Below are 21,160 nucleotides of genomic sequence, written 5' to 3'. Positions count from 1 at the left end.
AAAGCGCCTACTAGAATCTAAAAAATATCCACAGTTGTAATTAAAACTTGAAGGATTTTATTTAAGACTTTTTCATTGTCTTACAGGGTCTTTTTAGACAGGTAGTGCTCTTATTATCAAAATTTCATGTGCTATAATATTTCGATACATTTTCTTTCTTTACAATTGTTTCATGGTAAAGGAAGAGAAAGTAAAGTAACAAGATGAAGAAAGACATGTATTTGCAGCACATGTTTCTGAATGGTTCCCTGTTTAAAACAACAGCACATTTCAACAGCCACAATATTCATATACTGTTGTCAAACATCAATGTTAATTTATAAACTTCGGGCAGTGAGTGTTTAGTGCATAGGTGAAATAGGTTCTTAGGCATTTTAACAAGAACCTAAATACAAACCTGAGTGAAATATATTTCTCTAAATCCAATTGAACTAGTTTTATAAAATGCCACACACAAGTGCAATCCACAAAATAAGTATTTCAATCCACTACAAATATCATAAGAAATATAATTATAAAATTATATGGGAAAATACACATTTGTCACAAATACTTGACAAATTTGCCAACTAGACAAGGGAAAAGGTTGTCACTACAAACCATAAATAGAAACAAATATATATACATACATCTGAAAGTTGTTATCTTTAGACTGAAATTTAAAAATATTTACATATAGTACCAGGGTTTCTAACAGTAGGTCCAATAATCAAGCAAAAACTTTGGGCTATAACTTTGTTAAAACGTTATAAAAACTTGTCTAAAAATGGTCTTCTCAATTGTGTAATTTAAAACCCTGATGCAAGAACAAATCTGTGCCTTTAACACCACCAAAAGTAATCAAAGTACATGAGGCTTACATGAAAAAATAATACAGCTAGACAAAGAAATATTGGTTTTTTTATCTTTTCCTCTCTTTCAAAACAGGCACATTCCCTCACTGCATTCTACAGCTTCCCTCTCGAAGCAGCCCTCTCTGTCTCTCACTTGCTTTTATGTTTCTTTGATGCCTTTCTCCCTACAGCCACCTTGTCGACGTCACGCGACCTCTCCGTCTCCTCCGCCTCCTCTCCTCCGAGGTGGGGGTCTTCTTCTCGGGCCCCTACAGTCCTCGTTGCGAGCTCTTGGTGGATCCCTGAGGCGTCCTCTTCCTCCGGCCTGTGGAGCCTCTCCTGGCGTCCCGTCTCGCCGACCTCCTGCTCCCTCTGGCTGGCGGCGAGCTGAGCGAGAGATGCCGGAGCTGAGCCTGTCGCAGTGAGGGGCTGGATGACCGGGCAGGTGGCGAGGGGCGACGGCGTGTTCTGGCCGGCCTGATGCTGGGACTGGGTGTGGCTGCTGGAGGGGCTGTGACGCTGCGGTCGCTGGCGTTTCAACGACACAGTACTTTTATCACAACCCTGCTTCCTCTGTTCCTCCATGGTCTCATCCAGCACTGAGGAGAAAGAGGATTTCAGTTAATACAATCCAATACCATACATCTATTGCACCTATTGCACGCTCAGCCGTCCCGATGGGGGATCACCTCTGTGACTCGGCCCGCCCAAGGTTTCTTCCATGTTTTTTTCTTGGGAGTTTTTCCTTGTATGCATTGAGGGTCTAAGGCTGGCGGTGCCGGGTAGGTTTGGCTATGTAGAATAGGTAAGTTGTTGCTATAATCTGTTTTTGTGTCTTGTGCTCTTCCTGATGTTTGTCCGATATCATTCTGTTCTATGGTTGATTGTTGATCAGTTAGATCTAGTTAGGCTTATGCTCTTCCTTTGAGACATGCTTGTGAGAAAGGGCTATATAAATAAACAAACTTGAACTTGAATGTACTGGATAAAAATCACCTTCTAAACAGGATATTACTGGATGTACTGTATGTTTCCTACAACCGCCTCTCACCGTAAAGCGCGTTGTGGACTTTGTTCTCCTCCTTCTGACTGCGCCTCAGGTCCAGAGCTTGCTTCACAGAGTCGAGCAGCCCAAACATCTCACACAGGGAATTAAGCATCATGGCATCTGACAACGCAAAATAATCAAAGTCTTACTAAGCCAGTCCCCTAAGTATAGCTACTAGGGTATTTCATGCTAAATGATTAATCCTATTCTTTATAAATTTCTAAGAAATTGTCCAAGACAGATTCTTAAGTGCCGGATTAGAAATCACTTCCAAACATCAATTTCCATGGAAATTGCTTCATAAAACCAGATTTAGCCAGCGGATGCATAACTGACAATCAGGTTTTTTTTTTAACTCGATTTACATTTTTTTACTTGATTAAGGTTTGACTGAAATGAAAGTGAGCGTTTTCCTCAGACTAGCAGTCAGCTGGGTCCCAGTGTGAGAGCTCACCTGTTTCCTGCAGGTTGGCCCTCTCACTGCGGACCTCCACTCCGTTAAGAGTGGCCAATAATTCAGTCTGGATGCTGGACAGGACCTCGCCCATCAGCCCAATGTCTGCCACGCCCTTCCACAGGCTCAGTATCCCACCTAGACAGAGTTTATTAAGAGCTAATTAGTGTGTATGTGTGTGTCTGAGAGAGAGAGAAGTAGCATAGGTGATGACGCAGAGGTGATTTGTGCGTGTGCAGGCGTCCATGGGGGTGGGGGCTGGGGGGGTTGGTGTGTTGGTTACAGAGATTGGACAGAAAAGGGAGAAAAGGCAAAGAAAAACACAGGCGGAATGTGGGATAAAAGAGATGGAGTAGGGAGGCAGGGAAATGTCTGTGGGGTGAGATTTGAAGAGTCAAAGGACTGAAAGAGAGGGTAATAAAGTGCGGAGGAAATGGAAGGAGGAGGTGTCAGGGCTTGGAGAAACAATGGAGAAAAAATATGAGAAGAGATAGAGAAAAGGGGGGAGAGGTGGAGAGGGGGGGATGTTAAATGGGTAATAGAGGCAGAGAGGGAAGAGTAAGGAAATGGGGGAATGTAGTGGGTGCTATAAAAAGAGAAAGAGGAGGAGGAGGAGGGCAGATTGGAGAGAGTGAGAGATTGGTTGGGAACTGTACAGACCTGGGCGAAATAGTACTTGAGCATATTTAGAGTGATAAAATGTCAGAGGTGCTCAATATCTTATCTCACCAGTGATGCATCCACTTTTGAGTTTGTTTAAATGTCTGTCAAGATAAATGTGACAAACCTAGTGAAAACATTCTAAACCCCATTTGGAGCTGTTTGAAGCTAGATTGAACTCTTTCCCCATGTCTGGAATACGTGCGTGTGTGTGTGTGTGTGTGTGTGTGTGCGCGTGTGTATTGAATGCTTTATTTTCTTGGAGAGAGAGAGAGAGATTGAAATGGGTTGGGTAATGGGTGACATCACATAACTAGACTTCCTGAACTGATTGTCGATGGTCTTTTATGTGTGGGCTAGGGTTTATTGCAATACGTGTTGTGTCTGTGTGTGTGTGTGTCTGTGTGTGTGTGTGTGTGTGTGCGTGTGTGTGTGTGTGTGTGTGTGTGAAGGGGGGGTTAAGGTTTTGTGGACAATTAAGGGTCATATGTCAAGTGTAAACACAGAGACTGGGCTGCTAGGTGCAATGTGTTTATCTAAGTTCAAGTGACTTTCTTCATCTTGTTCTGCTTTCAGCCTTTCTTTTCTAAATCTTTTCAAACAACACGCTGATGTCCTTGTACTTTGTACTGCAGGAACGAGGTCATGACCAGGACTTGGCCATCTTTAAGCGCCTGGTTCATTCACCCATGTTCTGCTTACAGTTGGATATCTCCCTTCCTTTTTCTTCATTCACATCCATCCCTCCTCCACTCTCTGTCTACTTTCTTTATGTTTGTCTTGATTCATCTCATTCCTCCCCCCTGCTTGCCCTTCATCCCCTCCGTTTTCACCTCTACTTTTCATCTTCCTTCTCTCTCATCTTTTGCCACTTCTGCATCTCCTTCGCCTCCGCTGTTCCTCTTCATCCTTCAACCAAACAAGCTTGTGTATGTCCCTGCCTAGTTAGAACATGCGTCTGTATACCTTTTCCTGTACTTACCGGGCATGTCGGCCCTCTTTCTCTTGGTCACATGCCCGTTGGCTTTAGTGGCGTTTGCAGGCAGGGCCGGTCCAGGACTCCACTCTACTGGTGCACTGAACTTATCCTCACAAGGCTCCTCCACATCTGCTGCATCATGCACAAGCTCTCCTGAGATGAAATAAACAACAAATATATACAGCATGTAAACATCTCATATTACCACTGAATGCAAGCCAAACATTCTCATACTGTTGTAGGGGTTATAATCAGTGTTAGGCGGAGGGAAGACTGCCAAGGTCCAACTGTTTTCCTCATCTCTAGATTTTAATCTTGTTCCTGTGCAGAGGTCGGTCAGAGAGGAAACTGGTGCAACATCAAAGGGAGCTGTCTGCTTTTGATGGCAGACTTTTCTTTAAAGTTTAGCTCATTTCCTAATACGACGTTTTCCTTGACCCTCTAGAGCATGTGTCATAAATGACTCTTATCTGTTAATTATCTCAGATAAATTACATCCAGGTGATTTCTAAAAGTGTTTTTTCTGTGATTCATCTCAATGGTGTGTACACAATACTGCAGCTCAAGCATGTGTGTGAGAAATGTCTATAGAAATGTCTATAGAAAACTGTAATTGCCAATTGAAAAATACCTGGTAGGGCTGCCAGCTGTCCTCCAAGAGGGTCACCAGCCAGACATGAGGGGGGGGGCTGCACTGAGCTCCCTGGAGGTAGCCTTGTGCTGTTGATCAGCACATCAAATTTAGTGCTGCGGCAAGTGTTGGTGCACACAGTGTCATGCTGGTAGAAATCTATCTGGCCGGAGTCCATCATTTTCCTGCATGGAGAAAAGCAGGTTAAAAGGACACTACAGAGTATCCATCAACATATGTTGTTACAATGCTGTTGAGAGACGTTTAAGGATGGATTGAACTTGTTGAACAATCAGTTTTCCAGAGGGTTGCTTGACACAAAAGGCAATGATTTGACCTGCAGAGGTGACCTGCGAGGAACAGCTAAAGCCTTGAGTTGGTATATTGACTCACAGTAACAGCAAGAACAAGTGCAAACATGAAAAAGGGGTGAGATCCATCACTCAACAGATTGCTTGCGTGTTATTTGATCCTACTACCACAATAACGCTGCTTACCGACTACTTCTGGAATGTACTGGCAAACCCTGACACAGACAGAGCCCCAGAGCAAGCGCAAATTATATCAATGAGATACGGTGCTGATTGTAAAACACTGGGTGTAAGCAGTTTTAATTCTTATGTTTTAACCCCAATGCAACAGAATAAGCTGAAGGAATCCCTTAATGTGCATTCAGATTGCCAGTTAGCACGCCACAATCTCCCCATCAGCTATGACAACGAGGACAAACAGATCAGTGTCTGTCTCACTCCCATCATCAGGACTCTACCTGAGCATAACGCCTCCCAGTCGGATGGCCCTTTTCCAGTCCTTCAGTGTGGCTTTCCCTGCCAGGTGCACAAACTGCTTAGGACTGATGAGCTGGTCATTGAACTGTAGAAGAAGAAGAAGAAGACAACACAGAGTTAAGAAATACTGCACAGACACACTGTCTGTTTCAGTTCAACTGAAGTGGTCGTAAAAGCTCTTGTAAATTCATAGAGACAGACAGAGGTAACCAGAATATGAAGGTAATCATGGTTGGTTGAGGGAGAAAGGTTAAGAAGAACTTCCAAATGCTGCTCAGTCACCACATAATAATATTTGATTACATTAGATGCTTGCATCAACTTACCTTGACACATCTGACGTTGATTCCGGGGCAAACAAACTTCTTAAACAGCAGGACTGCTCTGCTGTCTCCACAGGTGATGGGGTAGCCGTACTCGATTTCCTCTCCTTCTGCTTGATTGTCGTCTAAAGTTTACAGGCCAAAAAAGATGAATATGAAATATCTGCAACACTACAATGTGCACTCTGTGTTATGGTACACAATGAACACCAAAGCAACTGCAAGTTCATTCATCTTCCATTTGTGGAAACAAAAAGGACTATATTGTGGGAAATACATTATTGGACGCAATTCACAGATTGTATTAAATAAGTTGCTGCATTAATATCTCAGAATTTACATTTATTTGTGTAAGCAGGTAAGGCAGATGTGTCTATCTTACTTACCATGGTGTGTCTCTATGGCCAAGACTGTAGTGCCGGTGTCAGCAATGTCATCATTTACCCTGCAGAGGGCGACAGATTCCCCCACATCACATAACAATCATTTCCTGAGAGCGCTTTCAGCTTCTACTGTTGAATAGAGGTTCTCCTCCAATTAACAGAAACATAAATGACTAGCCACTATATTTCTAAGCCCTGTGAAATTAAAGTATGTTTTTCTTTTATTTCACACAGCCGTCTGAACTTGAGCTAAACTGGATATGAATAGCTTTGAGGTAGAATGATTCATATTCACCTAACATGTCTTTGTGATATGAAGAACAGAGCAGGATACTCATTATTATCATACTGAAAATCATACTATGCACACACCCTGTGGTATTATATCATTTCCAATAGACACACTTATTTGTTCTGCCTTGCTGTCTTGCGGCACAGTAAATCCAACACACAAAGTATCTTATGTCCCATTACCCGTGCAGGATGGGCTGCAGGTGCAGGATGACTTGAGTCTTATGGTTGCCGCTGGACTCCCCCTCCTCTTCCTTCACCATCATTACATCCGCTGAAGACACAGTGACCTCAGCACCCGCCATCGCCCTCCTCACAGAGCTGCACACAGGGAAGGCCAAGCATGCATGTTAACATCAGCAGCCAGCTCACACACATGCACGCACCAATGATACTCAATGCATAAAAAGGTCGATGAAAGCTAGCCCCAACAGTAGGTCTCTTCTGACATGCAACTGTAATGAGAGTGAATCCATACTGGGCTTATGATGACATAATCCTCACACAGGCAGAGCGTGGTTGCTACAAGGCTGCGGAGAATGCAGATTTCTGTGAATATCTTAGATGATGGGAAGAAGGCTTACAGAGAGTAGAGAGAAACTATGGACTGAACTGTAAAGGTGGTGCTGCAATTGAATAGCCTAGAAGATTCAACAGGTGAAACTAAGCTTGTCCTAAATGTTTTCAGTTCATTCAGAGACTGAAATACTCAAATTACACCAGTATTACTACTATGTAACGTAGCCTTGCTGAATTTAGGCCTGTATTTGTACCACAAATACAATCCTATGACTAAATTGAAATACCTGTTGAACAGAATTTGTTCTGACATAATTGTGTTACAAAGTCAAACTAACCAAATCAGTTAAACAGTTACAGGTAAAGGGCTGACATATGGTCACTACACTGATTTGAATGTGAGCCAATCCATAACACACTTTAATAGCACACAAATAGCAGAAGCTGAAGCATTACTCTAAAGAAATGTGATAATGCACTGGGCGACAACATGTTTCTCAATAAGACAGAAAGGAATAGAATTGAATAGAATAGAATAGAATAGAATGCATTTATACAAACTGTCTGGTCGTGCTACTCCATGTTTGAGCGACCAAATGCGCTTTTAGAGAAGACTACAGTAACCTGATCAACGTGTTCTACATTATCAAGTAGCCCTGCTGGATCACCAACTCCTACACGGACAGTTGCGTGCCTTCTCACCCTCCTTCACCCACTCAAACTGACGTCTGTTGGTGCGGCAGCACGCACACCCTTACCAACAACGGTGCGACGGCGCGCGCCTCTGTTCCAGAGGAGGTGCACAAAACACCACCCGATCTCCACAATAACTCTAAACCATACAGCGCGCTACTTTAACTCAATATTTTGGGGGGTTTACTTACCGTTTTACAGCAGGGAATCATTCATCCTTCGCTTGTAAGAGAGGTACAAGAGCATGCGCCGTGCTGCTTCGTTACACTTCCTGCAGTGAAGGCAGCATTTGCCTGAGAAGCATCTGTCCCGCTGTCACGAGAAGCGGTTAGTTCGCACGCGATGTGTAAATCGGTCAAACTGCTCTTATGTGAGAGTGCACGGCTTGCTTTGAGCGCCTGTGAGCCACAGCAGTACATGGACTGAAACATACTATGCTTCAGAATCATGTTTTTTGCTACAAAGGACACAATTACATTAATAAAAAGTAATAGTTCCCTTGTTATGATATCCCGTAAGCTTATCATCCAGTCATTTTGTTGTGGCATGGGCTATCTGGGTAGGTTTTTCTTACTGATTTATCAAGGTATAAACGCTGTCCAATCCAAATCCGCTGTTCTCTATTTTTGTTGTTGCGTGGATTTCACCACAAGGTGGCAGGAGTTAGTTTGAGGGTAGAGATGTAGGTGTGTCGATAAGTAGACCGAGATATTTCATGAAGGAATTTTATGTTGTTCTGAACTGAAATAATTTACACGACATGCTATTCAACAAAGCCTAAATGCCTGTTTTAAACTTTTTACACTATGAATTTGTGTAGCATTTTGTAGAGAAGAATGTAGATCCAGGTTCAGTGCTGTCAACTTTGCAAATGAGAGTAAATTGGATTACAATGGCCCACCAGCTGGCCTCAGATCAGCAGTCACCTACACCCCAGCTCACCCTTATTTGGAAATGGAATGCTTGAGATACTTCGATTGACACACGGGAAGAGCCAATAGGAAGCCGAGTTGATGTCTCGGTGGCCAATAGGACATATTCAATACTTTGCAGTTAGAACTTTTACAGAAGCGAGAACCTCGAGCCATCGGGGCTTGCACCTTGCTTTTCAACTCTGGAAATCATGCTTGAAAAGTCTGAAAATATCGGGGATGCTGTGAAGTCTCTTGTTGCCAGTTTGTGGATCACTGTTAGTGTCTGTTCTTTAACTGTCCACGGTCAGGAGGGTAAGACACAGTTTATTTTGTGACGTTTTTTGATGAAAGACAATCGTTTAAGTGAGCCTTTATTTCTAACATCATGTCAGCTTACTCTATTATCATGAGCGGCGATTTAGGTGTTCACCCAAGTCTGTTTAACGGACAAATATTTGCCTTATATTTGCTATTCTCTTTTGGTTTCTTTTGGTGATAGTGTGTTGTTATTATTATAAGTGTGTTGTTATTATTATAAAAGTACCATTTATTGAATTTGGCCGACGGCATACTAACTTTATGATCAGCAACATGATACAAAAGTCCTGGCAGCTTTGAAATGCGCTGCAGTCAATGACAGTTTTACGGTATGGGCTAGTACATGTATCCTATGCAAACGTCTTGTGTTTGTAGACCAGTGGCAAAATAATTCAGAATGAAAATGTAGGTTCAAAGGTCGACCGTGATGTCATGGTAGCATACCTTAGATACTCTCCCCTTGTCCATGTTTACCTACTGAGCCCAGCTATCAGCTTGTCTTTCCCACAGGTTTTTCAGCACAACAGTCCAGTCCATACCCTGGCCTGTATTGACCAGTATTGTCAGTGTCAGGAAGTCGTCGGTATGAGTCACACTGACCATACATACACACAGACAGATACAACAACAGTTTATTCCTCTGCAGACTGTGACTGCAATAGTCAGACATACCACAAATATTTGTGCTGTTTTTTCTGTGGCTCTGGGGCTTTAGTGTCCTCACAAAGGAAGATGATTAAGTCCAGGGTCAATTATTTATTGTGAATCACTTGGTAGTAGCTGGGAAAGAAGCAGCAGGCCAGGGCAGGGCAGGAACACGGGGGAACATTTCAGCCTCACAGTTAATGAGGGAATGTGTTGTAATGTTGTGACTGACACAACAGCATGAGGCACTGTAGTGACAGGTGAGCATCCTGTCTGCTAGCGTGGACCTGTAAGGACCTGCCAGCAAGCCCTCAGATGGAAAACAATGTTGTTGATGTGCGTTTGATTGATTGACTGCTATCCCCCCACCCAGCTGGACTCCAGTGCTTTTCTGTAATGCAAAACAATTATAATATAATTATACTTATACTTTCTAAACTAGTCAGGAGAGGCTGGGTGGTGAGAACAAATAGGACAGAAACCAAACCCCCTAATTTTATCCCTGAAATGTCCTTAACTTCTCCATTACATAAACATTAATTATCCATTAAAAATAACAGCTTTAAAAAAGTAAGGGTTACTTTCATTGGTTTTTAAAGGGATCTATTCATGGGTTGATTCATGGAGGCACTAATAATTATGGGATTTTTGTTATGCCTTTTGTGAATGTTTTAGTTATTAATGGAAATTTCTTGTCTTCCTGAATTTTTCATTATATTAGAAAGTAAGCAGTCAAAAATTAAGGGGGCGTTTGACGGGGTTTCGATGGGGTGTCCTCCATTAATAACTCCCTTAACTAATTTTAAGGGGATTTTACATGAATTAATGGAAATTAAAAGGGCTGGGACGATATGCTTATATCCCGATTCGATACTGTCACGATACTTGGGTGCCGATTCAATATGTATTGCGATTCTTAAGTATTGCGATTCTACAAGTATTGCGATTCGATATTACAATTTATTTATTTATTTATTTACGATTTTCGTTTGCTTTTTTAACACTAGACCATGGGAAAAAGTTGAATCATACACTTCTAGAGACTGTATATCATGAGTCATATTTCCAAAAACAATGCACATCACATGTCAGTCAGTCTTTCTGACTTTTGACATCGTGGACCACGTACTCCCCTGGGTCTTTTGTTTACCTGGAGCTGCTGACCATCAAAGTCTAGACCCTTCTACCTCAACACAAATACATTTCGCCATCTGCTGGATAAAAGCGGTAACTTCTTTCCACCTCGTCTAATAAGCATAGACTAAAACGAAGCAATTGAATTTTACTTATATCAATTCAGGACTAAAAAAAATCGATTTAAAAATAAAAAAATAAAAAAATCGCGATACTTAAGTGAATCGATTTTTTTCCCCCACCCCTAGAAATTAATATATGAGGCTATTTTAAGGGGTTAGTGGTTTGTAGTATAATCAAAGTCAACGTGAGGAACCATTGATTAGATTTCATCTCCAAACATTGGAAAAAACTATGATATCCCTCACTGGATGAAAGTAACTGATAGTCCGGCTAGCAGACATGCTGTAGGTGTGAGACGGCTCAGAGAGCAGGGGAAGATTAGCAGCCACCCAGAACTTCCCCAGCAGCCCCAGGAATGCTGCCGCTGCGGCCTCCCAGCGGAAGGTGACACAGATCCACGCTCTGTTGCCCACGGCTACAGCATGTCGCTGTGGCATTTCCAGGGAATCCTGGGGGACATGAGGAGGGGCATCAACAGCCAAAAGTTTATGGTATTAGAAAGAGGCCCAGTTGAAGAGCCGCTGGGTAGTGTGGGGCTGGCTGGTGTGTGACACTGGGTGAGTGGAAGGATATCCTCCAGTTCCCCCACACCACATCACCAGTACCCTTATATGGAAGATAAGCAGGGGGGACTATGTCTAGGCTGGTTCCCTTTTCAGGTTTTGACCATTCTGGGAACCCACCGCCACTTGACGTTTTGTGAGTGGGTTTTGAACTGCCACCCCCACAGCACTCACCTCTGTGACCGCTGCCAGACTTGACTCATGGCCCACAGGGATTTCAGAAGGTCTCTAGCTAAATATTTGTGTTTTTCCGTTCTAATCTGAGTATTAGTCACAGCAACCACAGATCAGAGGATGTAAGGATGAATCAAGGTTTTGAGACAGCAATATTCACAAGGAAAGAATTAAATATTTAACAAAGTTTTCATCCATTTTATCGAGTTTTCTCATCTGTTTATGCACTGGCAACATGTTTTGTTTAATCTAAAAAGAGTACCTTGGACTTTCTTTTGAAATGTATCCAGTGTGCATACAGGTAGCAGTGGTTGGGGCTGAGGACTTCCCTCACTGGCAGTTGTGTCATGTCGCGACTATGATCCGAAGAGTATAAACATGCCCTGCTCTGTTGTGCGTGCTCAAAGCAGACTTTGTTACTCACCTTTCCTGAAATGGAGCCTAGCATTAACAAAGCCCTTAATACTCTGTGTATTTAATGAAGATAATTAATGACGAAACTGTCTAGGGTAAATAACTGTGTGATTTTGGCCGTGCCCTAACCTCAAGCTGCTCAGCTGATAACCGTGCGTTCACTTCTCACACCCACACAACAAGGGGAATTTTTTGTCAGAAAAGATCCAAGTAGTCAAGAATTTCCTGCTACTTAACAGCTATGACAAATAAATATTAAAGTGTTTGTCATTGCCCTTGAACAGGATTTACAGTGTAAGAAAACAGTGCATTATAGCATCCAAATTGTCTAGTCTGGCTTCTAATTGTAAGAAATGAAGGGTCTAATTGTAAGAAATGAAGGGTTATTATATTCCAAAATGCTACATATCTATATATCTGCTATATATCTATCTATCTTTGCTACCGGGAAAATCGCTGTTAAAATGACAAATGTTTTATATGAAAGGTTTTTAAGATGACTCATATGTACATTCATGCCAGAAATCAGAGTAGATTCAAATGTCAATGGTATCTCCAGTTAGAATGAAACTCCTCCCTTAAGACCTACAAATGAACATGGAGTTTATCATGTTGATTATCCTCCTCACTGCACTTATTACCTATCAGTTTTCACCATTTCTCCACATTTCAGGTAATGGCTGCGGGCATACAGTGCTGGGCACAGTGTCTGGGACCTTGGCCTCTCAGAACTACCCAGGCACCTATCCCATGGACTCCTGGTGTAGGTGGAGGCTTCGTGTGCCGCCGGGGCAGACGCTACACCTACTGTTTGGGGATTTTGACATCGAGAGCAGTCCGAACTGCAGTAACGGCTCTCTTGTGATCACAGCCAACAACGGGGCAGCCAGCCTGGGTGAGCTTGCTCGTTGACAGAATGCTGTGGGTTTTCTTCAAATGCATTCGAACACTGATGATTTGGCATCACATTGATGGCTGATTGTCCAGACTTTGGACATTACAGAGGTGTTCTCATGTCTTCCATATCCTCATCTAATACACTGTGATCCTCTCTGATGAACTTCTGGTGTTCTGCGTGATCTCTGCCATTATCTTGGCCATTATTGTGGATTACACACAGGGGGATGCCATTCCACTGACACAGGAGACAAACCAAATTTCACAACAGATGCATGTCTTCCAACCAGGTGTATCAAGTCATATCTTGAGGGCGTAAAGATTTGACGACACACCAAGATACGGGGTGGCAGATCCAGGAGATAGAACTATTCAGTTACCTTGCTCATTATATTGTGTTTATTATCAGATTCCAAAGCGCCTAGCTCATGATTTTTTAGTTTGTCACTCCAGGTCAGGTGTTCTTACAAGTATATTTTCTGCGTCTCAGTCTACACATCCTTACTCTCTACTTTAAAGTTGTAGTTATGGGATAGAAACATGACAGGAAATCATTTAGTGAAGCCAGACTGACTTGGCTCATCCACATCTGGTAGTACATATGCTGACATTTTGGACAAAAAAAAAAAGAGCATATGACCGCGGTCTTAATTTTTTCATCTGACTCAATGAAAACATTACATGTGTTGTCATTTCCAGAGTCTACCACGTTCTGTGGTTGTGTGTGTGTGGGCGCGTGCATATGTATCTGGAAATAAGCTGGAAGAGTTGTGTGTGTATTTGTGTTTTATGTGTTTTAATGAATGCTGTATGTGGGTCTGCATGTTTACAGGTCCAATGTGTGGGAATCTTGATGCTTCAGAGAAGAATGTGACACTTAACAGCAATGAAGTGACAATAGCCTTCAAGTCAGGTCCGCACCGCTCAGGACGAGGGTTTCTGTTGTCTTACGCCACAGACCAGCACCCAGGTATGACACCTGACCCTCTGATGTAAGCAGTGCTGGTCAACTATTTGTGACTGGTTGATTACTATTTGTAAAGTGCTCAATTATTCTTAAGTATGTATGCCGTTTATTGTTGACATCTGTGGTCACACCGCAGTTCAGCTCAACAAGAAAAGGGACATAAACAGTCATTACTTAGATGTAGCTCTAACTGTCGAAATGATTGATTCACAGTTTAAATTGAATTTCGGATTTTTTTTCACTTACTTGTTTACACCAGGGTAATGTCAACACCGGTCTATGTATGAATGATTGCCCTTGTGTGTGCATTTGTGTGTGTGTGTGTGTATGTGTGGGGGTGTGTGTGTGTGTGTGTGTGTGTATGTGTGGGTGTGTGTGTGTGTGTGTGTGTGTGTGCATGCACGAGTCACTGCTTATTGGCATGCATCCTCCATCTGTATCTCTGCTCCAGAGTGTTTGCTCAGAACGCAGGAGAGCCGGCTCCTTCTCTCAGGCTGAATGGAGAGAGGCCTCGGGCTTCAGTCTGCCGCTCTGAGTGGTTGGATTGCTATGTTCTTTTTCACTCCTACTCCTCCTCCTCCTCCTCCGCTAAGGCACATCAACAGCCTGTTAACCATTGCAAGCCCACTCTCAAACCCATTTTTGGTGCTGCATCCGTAAGGCATCTCAACCCAGAGGAGTTGTGAATTAGTGAATTAGCAAATATTTAGTCCACAAATGCACTACATCATCATTACTCTACCAATACAACAGCAAGCTGTTATGGTGTGTACTCCAGTTTATGCAGGCATTAAAGCCTAAATTATGACATGGGATGAGAATATTGTGTGTGGTGAGTACACAGTGATTGAGGTGCAATGATATAATGATATAAAAGTTACAATTATTCAGATATATCACTTATATAACCAAGTGGACTTGTGTAATCTTTAACTGGATGGTATGATATACTTAGACATAGTTTCCTTTCCTCTGACTAAAGTGGTCTGTATGTATCCTAGTTTCCTGTTTTTTACTGAGTTGTTTATGAAATGCTGCAACGTCCGGAGCGAGGCCTGTGTTCGGACATACAGATCGCTCTCTGTTACGCGTGATCGTTCACTGTACTCGTGAACTGGGACAAAGTCACAGCAACAAAGGGCTTAGTCACATCAACAGTGATGACCACTTGTCCCCCAATATAGCATGCTGTGAGCAGAGGAGCATCTCACACAGCATCACACACACACACACAGCATCTGGGTTTGTGTGTGTTGGTGTGTTGGAGGGAGTGGGGGGCGTTATGGAAGGGTATTAGCTAAGCCCAAGACACTCCTACGCCATACTCACTTTTTACTAGGGACGAAACGATATATCGAAATTCAATATATTGCAATACAAAAATGTGACAATACGTATCATGCAGCAGAAAAATGAATCGCCATATTAGCAACATTTTATTCTGCTGTTGTAATCATAAATGAGACGGCTTGACCATCACAATTTCACAAACTCTCCATCAAAATGATATTATTTGCACTTTGTAATGACATTTTTAAATTGTTGTTTACATTCTAGCAAGCCAGTGCCATTTCTAGAATGATTTGTGGCTCAGAAATAAACATAATTCTGCACAGTCAGACTTTGTTGTCACTGAACTTTTATTTAGTATTTAGTATTATTTAGTATCGCAGTTGTATCGAATTGTGAAACCCATATAGCGTATTGAATTGTATCGTTAGATAAGCAGATGGTCCCATCCCTGCTTTTTACATTTCAATTCAGTTTGAGTTGCAGCAAGATATTTGATTGAGTCCATCTGTACACACTATTTAAGAAAGTTTAAATTCATTCTCAAGAGTGTTAATGTTAATGGACGTCTGTCTTATCTTGCTATTACAGAGTTAATTTCTTGTGTACAACGAGGATCTCATTTTATCTCACAGCTTTTTAGGTAAGTGAGTAACTTCTTCATTCCCCAGAACACAGACTAGCCGTTTCAGTGGAACAGTGAAAGCATCTCACATGTCACTGTGCTGTTCCTCAGTGTGTACTGTCCTGCCGGCTGTAAGAACGTGACAGGGGACATTTGGGGGAACTCTGAACAGGGTTACAGAGATGTAAGTGCGCCACCACTGATCTTATCATATTGCTTTTCATTTGGCTGCATGTCAAGATGTGTTAGAGGCTAGAGGAATTATCAGGGCTAGTTGCTAATTAAATTAATCAGTGAAAATGTTCGACATGTCCCCTCTCCTACAGACGTCAGTGCTGTGCAAGACTGCAGTCCATGCTGGAGTGGCATCTGACAGTCTGGGAGGGCGTGTCACTGTGACCCGTGGGAGAAGCCTCACGCTCTATGAGTCCACCTTTGCCAATGGAATCCTGTCCAAGATGTGCGTTTGCTGTTACTACAGAAAAAAAACGAATCTAAATCTAAATCTAAATCTAAGCTCAGAATTGTTCATAATGAAGCTCTTCTCTGGTTTGTTTTTGACTGGATGAAGGAATACTGACTGTTTTGGTCATCATCTTTTCACAGGGGATCATTATCTGAAAAGAAGCTGCTCTTCAGCCGAGGTATGAAACAGCTTATATATAACACAAACATCAGATTTATCTCTAATAGTGAAGATTTTTTTCACAAATCTTGATACATAATTAAGTCTTTCCACCAAAATAGTCAAGTGTTGCAATATATCTCAGTGAGATGCCACAAAATGTTTTTTATAGTGCTGTGTCATGGTGATGAGCCCTTGTCCTCTCCTCTCACCTTCAACAGAATGCAACAGCAACCTGGCTGTTTCTAGTTTAAATGCCTCATCTTTCTGGGACAAAACGGACAGTCGAGAGCAGATAATGTACTGGTCCCCCAGAAACATGGGTTCTGGTGGAGAGTTCCCACCCTGGGCAGCAGGCAATAATGATCCGAATCCCTGGCTGGAGCTGGAGCTGATTGATAAAAGCACTGTCACAGGTTAGTTACAAGATTAAAAAGTCAATCTTAGACTCAATTAATTTCCACTCAATTCAAAACACTGCTTCAGCTGAGTTTCAGCGTCAGATCAATACCTCACTTAACATCCATCAGTGTCTTGCTGTATTTTGTTGAAACCACACGTATTATGTCTCAAATGTTGCATTGAAAACTGCATGCTCTGTATTCTCAGGAATAATAACAATGGGATCAAATGAGCTCTACGTAGAATCCTACATTCTTCTTTTCAGCAAAGACAGAAAGAATTGGAAGGTTTACAAAAGTGCGCTCAGCAAAGAGAAAAAGGTAGGCGTTGCACTGTTTTCACTGCCGTTCAATTGATGCTTCATATCGCTGAGGGCCCAACAGTCCTGAGCTGATATAGCAACTGTGGGAGGCAGTAGAACTGACAAGTGATTTTATAAGTTAAGACAGTGTTCTCTGTGAATGCATAACTTGGCCTAAATGGTGTGCAGGTGTTTGAGGCCCATTCTGACGGCCATCTGAGGGTTCTCAACAGCCTGTTTCCTCCTGTGGTGGCTCGGTTTGTCCGGCTGCAGCCGCTGAGCTGGCATGGCAGAGCTTCAGCTCAGGTGCACGTCCTGGGCTGTCCTGTCGCCAGGGTCACCCCAAGGTCCCGCTCATCTGGAGGTGGGCACTAGTCACAAGTCACACAGTTTATCTAGAATTAACTTCTCTTTGTATGATTTTGTCTAGCATTGTGTCCTCATGTCAATATTCTTGATGTTATGATGTCCTGTCCTGCTACTGGTTCTACAGAATCTCCCTCCCTCAAAGATAACATCGGTACAATGCGCCCCAGCTCCGCTCCCACAGAGGGCCCAATTTTTGTGAAGGACACAAGACTGAGTATGCACCTTTATCACCCCCTCTGTAATTCATCTGCATTGTACATGGACATTGAAAATTAATGCATCTATTTCAGCATAGATATCAAAGGTCCCTTCCATAACAGCAATGCACATTCACATTGTTTACATTGCAATGAAGTGCATTCCTTCCTCTTAACTATTTACTTAATATGATAAGCACTCTCATTGGTTCACTTATCCCCCTGTAGGCTCCAGTCAGCCAGTAATAGTGGCAGTCGGAGTGGTCCTGGGGCTGATAATGTGTGCCAGTTGTCTGTTGGCTGGAGTCTGGTGGAAGCGAAGGTACAGTATCAATAAATACTGCACACACTTTTCTAATGGCACTGGTCATATAACACATACTGTAGTATGTGTGTAGTATGCCTGGGGACAGTACTGTGTCCCAAAACACAAGTTGTTTTGGTTGCTACCAAAGATGTTGATCGTAAGTCAGAATGATGCCCCAGCATTGACATAACACATTGTGTTAATGGTACAGTAATTAGTATTTGTAATACTCTAATTCTTAGACTGTTCTTCTTATCCATATAGGAAAAAAGATGCACAAATGAAGAACTCCTTACCCAAAGGTAAGCCCTTTAGCCATTTTCCAATGTTTTCCACTCTTCTGTTAGGAAGCCTCTGACAGAGTGTGTTCCGTGTGTGTGTGTGTGTGTGTGTGTGTGTGTGTGTGTGTGTGTGTGTGTGTGTGTGTGTGTGTGTGTGTGTGTGTGTGTGTGTGTGTGTGTGTGTGTGTGTGTGTGTGTGTGTGTGTGTGTGTGTCCAGTAGGTTGTCAGAGTTTCCAGGGGAAGAGTCTCCCCTGCCCACAGTCAGAGCTTATCTCCTACCCTCTGGAGCGAAGTGTCCATGACGCTCTGCCTAACCCCCCTCTCAATGGTATGACTGCACAAACAATTTGTCCTTTTTAACAGAGCACACTGAAAAAAAAGTACAATGTCATAGAAAGAAACAATGCACCTCAGCATTTCAACCAGTTATTATCGGATGTTGCCTTTATGTTCGTCAGATATGGTGTGCTAATCCACTGTAGTACTTGATCCAAAAAGATAATGGTTTATTTCTTCAGAGCCTAAAATTGAGAGGCCCGCAAGAGCCATGTTAAGTTAACTGATCAGCTCTCAGCTCTGCCCCCCCTCCTCCCTCTTTCCTTCCCTAACAGCCTCTGGCTTCACTGGTCAGTTTGAGGAGCTCAGACCAGCCTTGACAGGCAAACAGCTTTCTCCATGGGCTGTCCATTCTTTCCCCTGGCTCAGCCCATCACCCAGTTGCAGTATAAACATTCCTTTCTTTGGTCCACAGAGCCTCTCTGAAAGAGACCCTTTAATTGGAGCTTGATAAAGGGCACTCAGCCTACTCTCCCCAGCCTCCCCTCTGCCTCCCCCTATCCCTTCCCCCGGCAAGGGGGCCCTTCACTGAGAGGTCCAGTGATAAACAGGACAGAGGGTCAATGGTAAGACAATCAAAGCCCTCACTAAAGCCCGTCTAATTAAAATAGCTCTGGCTCTGACGCCCCCTGTGGGCTCTTGGGCAGGGTCTATGTCCCTCCACACCCCAACCTCTTCTGCTGGGGCGAGTGGTCTGACTGGGTCTGACTGAGTGCTCCGCTGCCAGCCCCCATCCCTGTCATTAGAAAACACATTGTTGGTGGCCAGTTAGCTCATGCAGGGGCTCAACAGTGGCCTGGTATGAGACTGGCTATTGAGTATGAAGGAAGCATGACCAAGACATTGCAGCGAAAGATACAAACGAACAATCGAATCTTAAAGGATTTTTTTCCGCTAGTGAATAGACATGCTGATATGCAATGCAGTTGGTGCTTTCATGTTAGCTTGATAACACAGTAATGCAGTCATAGCATGACGGTTGTCACTGCATTACTGATTTGAATTATTTTTTATATTTCTTTCCTATTTATTTTTTAATCTCTCCAGACTATGCTGAGCCAGGTGTTGCAGCTATCGGACAGAAGATGGGGTCGACGTTCCGGCCCACCACAGATGAGGGCTACACCACCCCCTTCACCTTCAACCATTATGACACCCCTGGCAACCTGCCAGAGTATGCCGAGCCACTCCCCCCAGAGCCAGAGTATGCCACTCCATTCAGTGAGCAGCCCTCAGACTCCAGCCTGCCAAGCCCACCGGGGATTGCTCACAACAAGACACATGGCCTTCCTATGCCAACGCCCACCAGTGGTACCAGGACAACATCCACCCATGCTCAGTATGACTGTCCCACACACAGAGCGTTGTCCAATGGCTACTGCGCCCCTTCCCTTCATGCCAATGGCCCACGGCCAGCCAGTGTTATCTATGCTGAGCCCCAGTCCTCTGACTCATTACTACAGACACACACATATGAGGAGCCTTTCTGAATACAGCAAGCTCAAACAGGGAGAGAAAAGACTCTCTTGAGCTAGACTGTGTGTTTGGACCGGAGTGGCACTTAGTATGTTCTCAAGTGGACGCTGGACTGGGACAATGTTATCCAGACTTTACTAATGCTGATAGAGCTGACCTTCTAGTAAGTGATGTACCCAATGATGAGGAGTCATTTTGGACCACTATGCATAAATGAGGGTACACTTACAGCACACAGTGATCTGAGAGCCATATGGACAAATACTTTCTTCCAGGTCTTACAGTTGTACATTTTCCTTTGAAATACTCTATGCTGCACAAAGAAAATGCAGGTATAGCAATGTCTCAGAGATACTGTTTATTGATGAAATGTTACTGTTTTACCACAGACTGCACTTTCAGAGAACTCAAATACAGCAATGTATGCTTCAGGATAATAATCTATTTAATAGATTGAATATGTATCACCATCATCTTCACAATATATGATTGGCAGGTCATTGTATAATAAGACAAAACAATAATATGTTTTTCATAGAACATATTGGAAGCGTAGGACATGTTATAACAAAGTGGTCGATATGTAATTGCTGTGATTAGATGGCTCTATTGAGCTATAAACATTTCACAACAATGCATTGTCTAATATTTCTCCATTGGTCCTTACTCTCAATGGTGTTTGTCACTGCATTTTAACATACATAATGAAACAAACGAACAGACATTGATTTAAAATAAATGCTGAAATTACATTAGATACAAAGGCACAACAAGCAAGGTGGCGTAGTGACTAGAGAGACTGTTCTTCAAACAGAAGGCAGGGGTCAAGCCCCTGTGATCGCAAGCATCCAACCCACTGAAGTGTCCTTGAGCAAGAAACTGAATCCTCACCAGCTCTAGGGGTGCTGTTCTCTAGATTAACCTGACCTTTGACCTCACCTCAGAGGGGGCAAACAGAAACAAGATCCATTTCTCCTTTGAGGGATTGATAGAGAATCACAAAAAAGACACATTAAAAGACAATGCCAGTGTTTGTGACATATGGGTATGCGACGTTCTTGACTGGTTAGGATGAAATGCCTCAGACCATTATACAGCATCTGTTTCGACAACTGAGATATACAGAAGTAATTTGGAGCAATAATCAATGATGCAGCACGAAAAATAACTTAAGGCTACATCCTCTGTATCCCCTACTT

The 21,160-nt window shown here is 42.9% G+C and overlaps 2 protein-coding genes across 7 annotated transcripts; one reads left to right on the top strand and one right to left on the bottom strand.

Annotated features, from left to right (window-relative positions):
- Window positions 1-60: 60 nt before the first annotated feature.
- Window positions 61-7,870, bottom strand: LOC139645940 (glucocorticoid modulatory element-binding protein 1-like). Of its 4 annotated transcripts, none has more exons than XM_071521816.1 (10): window positions 7,794-7,870; window positions 6,574-6,711; window positions 6,103-6,161; window positions 5,720-5,841; window positions 5,375-5,478; window positions 4,606-4,790; window positions 3,978-4,127; window positions 2,336-2,473; window positions 1,885-2,001; window positions 61-1,432 (listed from the first exon to the last, which is right to left on the bottom strand). In XM_071521816.1, exons 2-10 carry the CDS (start codon window positions 6,693-6,695, stop codon window positions 984-986), a joined length of 1,446 nt encoding a protein of 481 aa, XP_071377917.1. In that variant the 5' UTR covers window positions 6,696-6,711; window positions 7,794-7,870; the 3' UTR covers window positions 61-983. The 4 variants fall into 4 exon arrangements, with proteins under 4 accessions (XP_071377917.1, XP_071377919.1, XP_071377918.1 ...); XM_071521818.1 differs by lacking the exon at window positions 7,794-7,870 and adding an exon at window positions 7,534-7,623; XM_071521817.1 differs by lacking the exon at window positions 7,794-7,870 and adding an exon at window positions 7,467-7,490.
- Window positions 7,871-8,698: 828 nt separating this feature from the next.
- On the top strand, window positions 8,699-19,980 carry LOC139645929 (discoidin, CUB and LCCL domain-containing protein 1). Of its 3 annotated transcripts, none has more exons than XM_071521802.1 (15): window positions 8,699-8,828; window positions 12,561-12,782; window positions 13,617-13,754; window positions 15,633-15,684; window positions 15,778-15,850; window positions 15,993-16,126; window positions 16,273-16,310; window positions 16,513-16,707; window positions 16,901-17,013; window positions 17,184-17,358; window positions 17,488-17,577; window positions 17,789-17,882; window positions 18,132-18,169; window positions 18,370-18,477; window positions 19,533-19,980. In XM_071521802.1, exons 1-15 carry the CDS (start codon window positions 8,726-8,728, stop codon window positions 19,973-19,975), a joined length of 2,016 nt encoding a protein of 671 aa, XP_071377903.1. In that variant the 5' UTR covers window positions 8,699-8,725; the 3' UTR covers window positions 19,976-19,980. The 3 variants fall into 3 exon arrangements, with proteins under 3 accessions (XP_071377903.1, XP_071377902.1, XP_071377904.1); XM_071521801.1 differs by having other exon boundaries at window positions 18,367-18,477; XM_071521803.1 differs by lacking the exon at window positions 18,370-18,477.
- Window positions 19,981-21,160: the final 1,180 nt, after the last annotated feature.

Source organism: Centroberyx affinis, unplaced genomic scaffold (genome assembly GCF_046629955.1).
Source record: "Centroberyx affinis isolate AG114_WGS23_722 - 3 ecotype Tasmania unplaced genomic scaffold, CSIRO-AGI_Caff_v1 ptg000932l_1, whole genome shotgun sequence".
NCBI lineage: Eukaryota > Metazoa > Chordata > Actinopteri > Beryciformes > Berycidae > Centroberyx > Centroberyx affinis.
Note: the sequence above shows the minus strand (reverse complement) of the source record. Positions and strands in the feature narration are given on the sequence as shown.

What these genes read in the sequence shown, in the direction of transcription:
- LOC139645940 (XM_071521816.1), bottom strand. Translation starts at nt 6,695, where the DNA reads ATGGCGGGTGCTGAGGTCACTGTGTCTTCAGCGGATGTAATGATGGTG. An exon ending in ACAGCTGGCAGCCCTACCAG is followed by an intron (nt 4,128 to 4,605) that starts GTATTTTTCAAT and finishes ATTTCATCTCAG; the next exon opens with GAGAGCTTGTGCATGATGCA. An exon ending in GGCCAACCTGCAGGAAACAG is followed by an intron (nt 2,002 to 2,335) that starts GTGAGCTCTCAC and finishes TTGCGTTGTCAG; the next exon opens with ATGCCATGATGCTTAATTCC.
- LOC139645929 (XM_071521801.1), top strand. Translation starts at nt 8,726, where the DNA reads ATGCTTGAAAAGTCTGAAAATATCGGGGATGCTGTGAAGTCTCTTGTT. An exon ending in CGCCACAGACCAGCACCCAG is followed by an intron (nt 13,755 to 15,632) that starts GTATGACACCTG and finishes TTGCTATTACAG; the next exon opens with AGTTAATTTCTTGTGTACAA. An exon ending in TGTGAAGGACACAAGACTGA is followed by an intron (nt 17,578 to 17,788) that starts GTATGCACCTTT and finishes ATCCCCCTGTAG; the next exon opens with GCTCCAGTCAGCCAGTAATA.